General features: G+C 42.9%; 1 protein-coding gene across 2 annotated transcripts in view; it reads right to left on the reverse strand.

Moving 5' to 3' along the window:
• The window catches only part of EEA1 (early endosome antigen 1), a 115,062-nt gene extending 104,535 nt beyond the window's left edge, over positions 1–10,527 (reverse strand). The window contains exon 1 of one of the 2 annotated variants that reach the window (XM_030323372.2): positions 10,321–10,527. In XM_030323372.2, the coding sequence (XP_030179232.1) occupies positions 10,321–10,344 (24 nt within the window). In that variant the 5' untranslated portion in view covers positions 10,345–10,527. The remainder of the gene's footprint in view (positions 1–10,320) is intronic. The other variant, XM_030323371.2, reaches the window with a different exon arrangement.
• Positions 10,528–11,007: the final 480 nt, after the last annotated feature.

Below are 11,007 nucleotides of genomic sequence, written 5' to 3' on the forward strand. Positions count from 1 at the left end.
GAAAGAGTGAGGCAAAGAGAAAAACTCCCTCTGTCCCTGACACCATTCTCTTCAGACCCAACTGTATAGCAATTCTTATTCATGGATCACTTTGAAATTTTACAATAAATCCCCCTTTCAACTTAAACTGATTTGAGGAAGTTTATAATTCTTGAAAATAAAAATTATTAGGGGTACCTGGGTGGGTCAGTTGGTTAAGCAACTGAATTTGGCTTGGGTCATGATCTCACAGTTCATGGATTCAAGCCACACATTGGGCTCCACGCTGGCAGTGTGTGTGGAGCCTGCTTCGGATTCTCTTGCTCTTCCTCTCTCTCTGCCCCTTCCCCCACTTGTGCTTTCTCTCTCTCTCTCTCTCTCTCTCTCTCTCTCTCAAAAAAAAAAAAAACAGGGGTCCCTGGGTGGCTCAGTCAGTTAAGCATCTGACTTCAGCTCAGGTCACAATCTCACAGTCTGTGAGTTCAGGCCTGCGTCGGGCTCTGTGCTGACAGCTCAGAGCCCGGATCCTGCTTCAGATTCTGTGTCTCCCTCTCTCTCTGCCCCTCCCCTGTTCATGCTCTGTCTCTCTCTGTCTCAAAAATAAACATTAAAAAAAAATTTTTTTAAACCTTTAAAATAAGATAAAATCATTTATTAGAACGTGGTCTAAGGATGACAAATTTCATTCATGCATTTAATATTAAGTTAGTTTCTGCTTCCTCTACTCTATATTCCTCAGGAAGTAATCTGTGCTCCCTGCTTCTACTTCCTTACTTCCCAATTTATCCCTATGACTCTCCTGAAACTGAACTAGGTATGACTCAACTGTTCCATTCAGTGGACACTTCTCTGTCCTTATTTGACTTGACTTCTCTACAACATCTGTACGTATCTAATACTTGCCTCCACTTGTCTCCTGTGTGTTGGACCTATATTTCCACCTGCCTCGTGAACATCTCCACTGGGATGGCCATACCTCTAGTTCACATTCATCTTCCTCCCCAAACCTGCTCTTCTTCCTCCTCTACTCTTTACCTTAGTCCATTCCATCATCCTCTCAGTTACCCAACTACTCACAAGTCCAAAAACCCTATCAATTTTACACCTTAATTTTCTTGAAAATCATTCTATTCTTTCTCTATCCCCAAAGCCATTGTGTAAATTCAAGCTTTAACCATCTCCTGAACTGAAAACTAGAGATCCAGAAATTCTGTTTCAATGGAAGAATTTGGATAAGAATTCTAAATGATTCTAATGTGCAGCAATTTTAGGAATAAAAAGTTATTATTCTCTAGCCAGTCTCTCCCCTAATGTAGCCATCCTCTCTACACAGCCACCAAGTAGTCAGAGTATGTTAGTGAAAAACCACCAAGCATCAAACACTAACTTAGAGCCTACCCACTAAAAAAGAAAACAAAATCCCCACCATAAGAGAGCTCAAGTCTAGTAGACAAATAATCAAGTAAACAAATTACAAAAACAACATAAAAATTTTTCTAGAGACCTGAAGTATAATAGCTCTTAAATACTAAATGTGTACTGAATGCTAGATACTGTGGTGAGTGCTTCATGAACATTATTTCATTTAATCCTTCCACAACACTTGAGGTATATAAAATCCTCCATTTACAGATAAAGCAACTGGGTCTCAGAGAGCCTGAAATTTTGTGCAACATCTCACCCTCATGAGTGGAGGAGCCCAGACCTTAAATGACAGTCTAATACCAAAAGCCTGTTCTCCTAATTAGTATGGGATGTTCTGGGAGAAGAGGAGGGAAAAAAAAAAAAAAAAGCAGGCAAGTAAGTCCCAGTGTCATCTGAATTGAGCAATGCCTACAAGTGATGGTAGGACACTGTGAGCAGAACGAAGCACTTCTACGGAGGTATGAAGGGATGAGAGAACAGGATAAACACAACTGGTGGGAAACACAACTGGTGAGAAAGGCAGGGGCAGAGCATGTGCAGTAGATGGAGATGAGTCTGAAATCCTATAAAGGGACCAGAGCATTATGGGCCTTGTGTGCCAAAGTAAAAAGTTTGGACATCTCCTGTGGGCAGTGATTAGTCACCAACAGATTTTAGACAAAAGAGTGGTTTACCCAATTTACTTTTTATAAAGATTACCTGGAAAAAATATTTTTGGAGGGTTTTCCTTATTACAGATTTCATCATTTAAAAAATTCCAAGGCTCCTTATCGCCTATGGTATATAGACCAAAACTTTCCAATCTCATCTCTTATAACTACCCCCATCCACATACAGAAATGTTCACAATTCCCCTAATGCTGTGCTCGGCTATTTCATGCTCTTGCGTTTGCTTGGTCCCCGTCTCTAAAGATGGCTTCTCTCCCTTGCTCCTCTTGGCCTGTCACTGCCAGTGTCCGTAAGGCCTTCAACAGTCTCCACCTACCCCTCCCCTCACAGAATTACTCTGTCTTTTGTGCTCACACTTCCTCTGTGTATCTATTAACACTTAGCACATTACATTGTGGGTTTTTTTAGTTTTTATTTATTTATTTTGTAAGAGGGAGAGGGCACATGAGCAGGGAAGGTCAGGGAGAGAGAGAGAGAGAGAGAGAGAGAGGAGAGAGAGACAGAGAGACAGAGACAGAGACAGAGACAGAGACAGAGAGAGAGAGAGAGAGAGAATCCCAAGGAGGCTCTGCACTGTCAGCCCAGAGCCCGATGTGGGGCTCGAACTCACAAACTGTGAGATCATGACCTGAGCCTAAACTGAGAGTTGGAGGCTTAACCAACTGAGCCACCCAGGTGCCCCAACATCTTCCAAATTACTTTGTAATTATTTAAGTATCTGTCTCCCTCATTAAAACTCCGCAAGAATTTTTATCCCCAAGCCCAGCAATTTGCACAGAATAAATGCCCAATAGTATGATGAATGACTGTACACACATGTACACACACACATACACAAGGAGATTGATAAGAAAAGTGTTCCTTGAAGGAACCTGGAGTATATAGTAACAAAACACCAACATCAGCAATAGCTAACATTTATAGAGAGGTAGTTACTCTGTGCCAGATACTGTCAGAGACGTTTATGTGTATTAATTCAGTCCCCCCTCACAACAACCCTATGAGACAGGTACTATTATTATTAAGGAGACAGAGAAATCAAGTAACTTGCCCAAAGCTACTCAGCTAGTAACTAGGAAACAAATATCACCCTAGACAGTCTGGCTCGAGAGTTCAGACTGTTAACCACTAATTATACTGTCTCTTTAGCTCAAGCAAAAGACCACCAGGATAAGAAGAGAAAACTTAGTTCGAGCCCTGGTTCTTTTGTATCTCAATCGCTATTCTTAACACACTAAAAATAAATCTCCACAGAGAGAAAATAATACCACTTTTTAAAATGTGTTTCATAAATTAGTAGCATCAAACTTAAATGTGTAACCAATCTAGGAAGCCTTCCCTAACATCTTAGTTTAGATCAGGTCCCTCTTGCTGTATGCTCTTGGGGCTCCCTGTGCTTTTCCTTCCTAAGACTCACCCACATGACCATATAGCTATGGGATTTTTGAACAGTTTCTCTTACACCAAGCTCCACGGGGGTTTATGTCTTTTACTCATCAGTGTGTCCACAACACACAGTGGGCCCACACTAGACATGTGAGGAAGAGATATGTTCAAAAGGTCTTCCTTATACATTACCTTTTTCTGCACACACTGTTGTCATTCTCATGTAAATTATAATTTCCGAGCGCCTAAAATATCAAAATCTCTCCTATCTCATCTATACCTATACTCTCCTATGGTTTTAATCCATCACATGCAACACTGACAAATTACTCTTCCTTAAAACATTCCTCTCATACTCATTCCACAAACTTTTTAACTCCCAACTCTGTGCCTGAAGAAAGCCAGAATGTCATTCCAAAATATGCCAGGTTAGCATATTGATTATCTTTAATTAAAGGCACTAAAACAGCAGGTATAAGAACACTCTGACCCTCTTTTTTCTTTTTGAAAGCAAGAGATAAAACTCTCATGTGAAAGGCACCCTCGCTGTACCAGGAGGAAAAAAGATTTTCTCATCAGTAGACACAGAGAATTTGGAACTGAGAAATCTGCATAAACAAACCTCTTCAACTAACCTTTATCTTCTTGGCTACTTCTTCACCATTTACTACCCCTAACCCAAACCCACTGTCTTGTCAATTCTTCACAAACGTATTGTTTCTTTGTCTACAAGGTATAAACACCTGGTCTGGTCACTTCTTTGGGTCCTCATACTCTTGTGAAGCTTCTCATATACATGTAAAAATTTAATAAAACTTGCATGCTTTTCTCCTGTTAGTCTGCCTTATGTCAGTTAAATTCTTAGGCCCAGCCAGACACGCCCTAAGAAGGTAGAGGAAAATTTTGCCTGTCTTGCATACCAGATATATTTCACTGCTTAATAAAACCTTTTTTTTTTTTTTTTTAGATTTTATTTTTGTAATCTCTACACCCAACAAGGGCTCGAACTCACAACCCCAAGACCAAGTATTACATGCTCTTACAACTGAGCCAGCCAGGCACCCCTGCTTAATAAAATCTTACTGATTTCATAATGCCTACAGAATAAAGTTCAAAATGTCAGATTTGTCTGCTGAAATAAACAAGAAGAAAAGTTACCCCAGATCTGGATCCCCACTAAAAGACACAGGGCTCCTCAGAGAATTGGCTATTTTCAGGGCTAGGAAAGAGTAATGGATGAGCTTAGAATACACTGTTATACCAAACAGTAGCGAAGAGGTTAAAAAAAATTATTGGAGAATGTCAAAAGGACACAGGGCCACCCTAATGGGCTCCCACTGTTCAAATCTGACACAATTAGAGCACCAAAATAATTAAGAACAGTGATGAGTTATAAACCATTTTTAAAAACTGAAATTAGTAAAGAAAAAAGGAAGCTGACAGAAAGGAAATGGAGAGGGAGGGAGAGAGGGAAGGAGGAACAGAAACCCAATGACCAATTGGTGAAGGAGAAGGGAATGCTGGAGTGGGAAAATCATCATTTTGCAGTCATTATGGTGAAGACTAGATAGGCAATGAACAACAAAGAATGAACAATGGATGCTAAATTTAAGGGAAATTTTTGATAAGGAGCAAGATATTTGCAGGGTCTTATAAGTAGATGCCTACTAATGGCAAAAGAAGAAAGAATAGTATTATACAGTCAAAATGGGTTACACCTTGACCTTTAACAAGGTAATCAAATCTAACAGCACCTACGGAGGACAGAAAGACACCCTGGGTCTCCAGATGTGAGGCAACATCTTCTAGGCAACATCCTGGCCAAGAATGCATAATCTCAATCTAATCACAAGAAAATATCACATAAACATAACATGAAGAACAGTGTAGGGGGAAAAAAGCAGGAGGGGATCTGTACTCTTCATAAATACAAACAAATGCTGTGGAAATGTTCCAGATAAAAAGAGACTATAGCAATATGACAACTAAATATAATACCTAATCCTAACTGGACCCTAAACTGGTGAGGGCAAAATGTTACAAAGGACATACCAGATCAACTGACAAAACTGGAATCATAGATAGTAACTGAACCAAAGTATATTTATGAAGTTGGCAACTATACAGTGGCTATGTAAATAAATATCCCTATTCTTCATTGAAGTATTCAGAGGTAAAAGACCATAACTGATCCTCAAATGAGTCAGAGAAGAAAAAAAAAAAAAAGACACAGAAAAAGAAGAGAGAAGAAAGTGAGAAAAATGTTCCTTGTAGTGGCACCTAGGTGCTCAGTAGGTTAAGCATCTGACTCTTAATCTCAGCCCAGGTCATGATCTCACAGTTTGTGAGTTCAAGCCCCACATCTGAAAGCCTGCTTGGGATTCACTCTCTCTCCCTCTCTCTCTGCCCCTCCTCTGTCCTTTCTCTCTCTCTGTCTCAAAATAAATAAATAAACTTGAAAAAAAAAATTTAAAAAGCTGTTCCTTGTTCCTATTATTTTATTCTTGCAATTTTTTGTAAGTTTGAAACTAGTTCCAAATAAAAAGTTTAAAGTTAAATATGTATTCAACTAAAACGGCACCACCCAATACATAGGGCTATAGAATAATTGAAATATGATTAGTACAAATTGAGCTTTGCTATTAGTACAAAATACACACCAGATTTCAGATACCTAGTTAAAAGAGAGAGAGAGAGAGAATGTAAGATATATCATAATTTTTATATTGAATATTTTAGATACATGGTCAAAAGAAATATGTTTTAAAAATTAATTTCACCTCTTTTTACTTTATCTTTTTTCACCTCTTCTTACTTTAAATGTGGCTACTAGAAACTTCAAATTACATATGAAATTCACATTTGCATTGAACAGGGATGAGCTAGAAAAGTAAGCATCTCCACAACGGGGTGTCACACTATCTTTGTAAATTTCTCTCTCAATTTCTCTGTGCTGTAAACAGATCTCTTCTCTCTAAAAGTCACTTGGTGTAAGCTACTTGAGTGTAAGGACTGTATCTTATTCACTGTTGTATCCCCAGTTTCTAGCACATAGCCAAGTGTTACAAATATCTGCTTACTGAAAAGTAATATGTAAAGGAAGGAGGAAGGCAGGAAGAATGAACTCATTCCCATCTCTGCATCTTTACTTATACTGTAACTCCTTTCTAAAAAGAAACCTTCCTAAGACCTCTCCTACACACACACATTCTCCAAAACCCCACCTCATGCTCATTTTCTCCAAGGAGACTACCCACTCACACAGGATCATTCTGATCTTTCCTCTTCTGTACCACTACAGCCTTCATTGTCTGTACCAATTTCTCTGGCACTTAATCATATCCTTGAGGAAGAAGTTATGTCTCATATTTTCCCAATATCTTCCACTGTGATTAGCAGAGTGCTAACCATATCAATTGAGTAGTAGTGGAAAGGGCAACAAGGTACCAGAAAAAGAGAAATGGATTGAGTTGGGAGAATCTGGCTCTTGGCTCAGTTTTGACATCTACTAACCGTGTTGCCCTTAGATAAATCACTTAATCTGTTTATACTTCCTCATTTTTAAAATCAAATAGACCTGCTGACCATAAAAGAAGCCTTTTATTTCTACAATTCTAGAATACTTAAGTCCATTTTTTTCTTTAGCAATGTTATTGGCATATACCGGCAAAAGGAAATCTAATACTCTAATTAAACCACTGTAAATTCCTTAAGAAAGAAATACCAACGAAGTTTACATACTGCCTAAAGTACTAAATGCTGATCATCTATCTCTCTGGTCATCAAGCACTTTATTATTTTTTTTAAGATTTTATTTTTAAGGAATCTCTATACCCAACGTGGAGCTCAAACCTACAACCCCAAGATCAAGAATTGCATATTCCACCAATTAAACCAGCCAGACGCCCCATGGTCATCAAGCACTTTAAATTCGTAATTCTCTTCAAAGGACCATTAAGCGAAATAGTCAATACATACATGTTGAAGCAACCATAAAAAGAATTTTTTTTCTAAATCAGACCCTTTCAAGCCTCAGAAAGACAACTTATAGTAAGCTAATGGAAACGAAAAAGGAAGAAGAAAACAGAAACATTTTCTGTAAAGTACCCTGGGACCTTATTGGTGATGTTCAGTGACTCAGAGTTACAACTGACTGCAAGCACATTGTCTGTTTCTTCTTTAAAAATGCTTTTTAAAGGACACTATTCAGAAGAAAATAACAGCAGTTAAAATGAAAAGGTCATCTAAAAAGAGAACGCTAAAGCATGGAGACCATTTCAAACAAATCCCTAAATTAGCAACTTTCATCTTAATATCTTATCACCTCCGCTGAGAAATAAGATTATCAGGGTGGGGTAAAATAAAATGGTTGCCGTGTTACATAATTTAAAGATTCTAGTTATACTTGTTAGTGAATACCACCTGTGGAGTCAATAAAGTATATACTGTAGGAATATGCCCTCCTACCAGAAGTTTTCCTGATGGTCCCAACACCCTGACCCAGAGTGGCACCCAGGGCACTCTGTAATTACTTTTAAATGGTCGACATCCTCTATCTGGCTGTGCGTTTTAAAGGGAGGACCCATTTATCAAGTGTTTCCCAGCCCCTTGCATATGTCTGACATTTACTGACACTCAATAAATACACAAGGAACAAAAAGTAACTGAGAAACAATTCAAATTTTATACGTATAAAAGAGTATACATATTTAACACAGTGGTTCTCAATCAAGGGCAATTTTGTCCGTAGGGGAATATGGTAAAGTACGGAGATATTTTTGGTTGTCACGAGGGGAAAGGGAATGGGGGAAGGGTGCAACTGGTCTGAAGTGAGAAGCCAGGGATCCTGCTAAACATCTCAGAATTCAAAGGACAGCCCCCACAACAAAGAATTATCCAGTCACAAATGTCAATAATGCCTTGGTTAAGAAAGTCAGTCTTCAACTGACTTAGTCATATGTGATGATTCTATACCACATCTCAGTAATAACCAGAACAAATTCCAATTTTGCAGTTTTAATTAAAACTTCGGTCACAGTTGATGTGTATGTATCAACACGTGGTCTTTATATAAAAATAGTCCTAATATGATGGTAATGCTTAACAACATTAAACCAAGAGTACTGGAAAGTATTCCATATTTCTGAAAACGAATCTATAAATGCCAGAATACTTTTTTTTTATTAATCTTTTTTTTTTTTTTTAAGTAATCTTTACACCCAACATGGGGCTCGAACTCACAACTTGAACCCAAGCTCAAGAGTCGCATGCTCCCCGGACTGAGCCAGCCAGGCAACCCTACCAGAAGCTGCTGGTAAGTCAGTAAACACTTTGTTTTATTTATAAACTTTAAAGCAGACCATAGGCAAACTAATTTTCAGATGTGGAACTACGACAGAAACACAATCTGAAGCATGAGCTAATCCGTTCCTCCAGGTCCCATAAAAGAAAAATCTCCAAGTACTACAAGCAAATCACGCACAGATGTCCTTACTATCGAACACAGGAACTGACGGCAAGGGTAAAGGGCATGCCCTTGCTACTGCCAAAATCATCAGCTTATCAAGATTTTAAAAGACTCTGACAAAACCACTGCAGAAAATCATCAAATGTCAATACAGGGTGGTAGATTCAAAAGTTAACTATTTCTCCCCCTGACGGATGACCAAGTTTCACATGACTTGAACATTTCACAAAGCTATGCAGGAGCCAAGAACACTCCCTTTCCATATAGTGGATGACTCAACTGTCTTTGGCACATTCCTTGGCCGAATACTACAAACGCACTAATTTCTTTTGTCCTTTGAACTAGTGAGGCTACTCCCCCCAGCAACCATCTAATGAGTTTGGCCCCAACTTTTCAGTCATTTACATTTTGTTGCACACCCCCACCCCGCATCACTTTCAAAAAAAAAAAAAAAAAAGCTATCCAAAACAAAAACTTGAGTACAGTAACTCTTGTAGGAAAATATGCCCTATTATTATTCCAGGAACTGATTTCTAAACAACACACCTACAGCTTTCCAATGTTCTTATTTTTTATATCTTAAGGGTTTTTTGTTGTCCCCCCCCCCCCCCCAGATTTCCAATAGGGATAGTAGCACTGGCAGAAAGTGAAGGAGTATGCGTATATCACTGGATAAGGCTTACTGCGAATTTATTCTTGGAGAGCTCAAAAAGGGTCCTGGGCTGAGAGGGGGAAACGCATTTTTAATTGGGGGTTGGGGGGGGGGGTTCCAAGAGTGAGTAATATCTTCTTCCTCAGCTGACTTTGCCAGTAAGTGTCGGTACCACGATTGGGCCCGAGCTAGGCCGGGTTTAACCACATTACCCTGCAATACTGTCCAGCCGAGAGTGGCAGGTGCGTGCAAAGTTGGGGGGCGCGGTGGGCGCGAAGGATGCAGAGGCTGAGCAAGCCTCCCGCGATCTCCCACGGGGCGCTCTCCACCCGTCTGGACGCACTAACTCCCTTTGCGTTGCCATTCCCGGAGCTGGAAGGAACGCGCCGGCACCACACCCTCCCGCCCCGCCGCCCGTCGCACTGACAGCCCCGCGCGGGAGCGCGGCGCCGGGCCTGGGCGCGCGGGGCCGCCGGGGACTCGGCGCCGGCCCGGGCTCCGGCCTGCCGCCCCGCCGCCGCCGCCCCACCCGCCCTCCCTGCCCCCGCGGCCCGCCCCCGGAGAGGACGGCCGAGGCCTAACCGCCTCCCGGGGCTGCGGGGCCTACAGAAGGAAGGAGCCCGCGCTGAGGAGGGGCGTCCACGCCGCCGCCTGGGCTCCTCAGCTCGGCGGCGGCGCCCGCAGCCCCGGACTCGGGCTCTCCCGCTCACGTGCTGCCGGAAAGACGGTTTCACTCTCTTACCCTCTGCAAAATCCTCCTAAACATGGTTTAAACACCACCCGGGCCGCCGCGGTGACTCTCCGGACCTTACGCGGGACCACTCACTACTCGGGGGTGCGCGGGCGGGAGAGACTGAGCCGGGAAGGGACCGGGGAGGAGGTCGGGGCGAGGCGGTGGCGGCAGCCGCTCGGGCGGCCCCGACTTCCCCACAGGCGGCGAGAGGGAGCGCGCGCGAGCGAGAGACGAGGTAGCCAGCGAGCGCCCGCCCGCCGGCCGGGCCGCCCCCGTAACTGACAGCTGGGCGGACCCGCCCGTCGCGCCACGCCCTCCCGGCCTGTCCATCCGCGGGGGGCGGGGCCCTAAGGGGCCCGGCCCGGCCTGCGACCAATCCGAAGCGACGGCGGCGTGGGCGGCTGCGTGACGGACAGGCGGCAGGACGCTGGCGCCGCCGCTCCTTCCGGCGGGCAAGGGGACGCCGCGGCCGCCGAGCGCACGCCCGCGCTCCGTCAGAGGCCGTGCCCGCGCGCCGACCGCGTGCCCGCCGGGGAGGTGGATGGGGAGACCTGGGCCGCGGCCTGGGGTGGTCCCAGACCTCGGCGGGTGGAGGGGTTGCGGGGTGCGCCCCTGCGACCAAAACTCAGGCTGCTTCGTCAAATTTGTCAACGTGACCCTGGTCTCGACCGAGCCTGGACTGCATCTTCATTTCTG

Source organism: Lynx canadensis, chromosome B4, assembly GCF_007474595.2.
Source record: "Lynx canadensis isolate LIC74 chromosome B4, mLynCan4.pri.v2, whole genome shotgun sequence".
Classification (NCBI taxonomy): Eukaryota; Metazoa; Chordata; class Mammalia; order Carnivora; family Felidae; genus Lynx; species Lynx canadensis.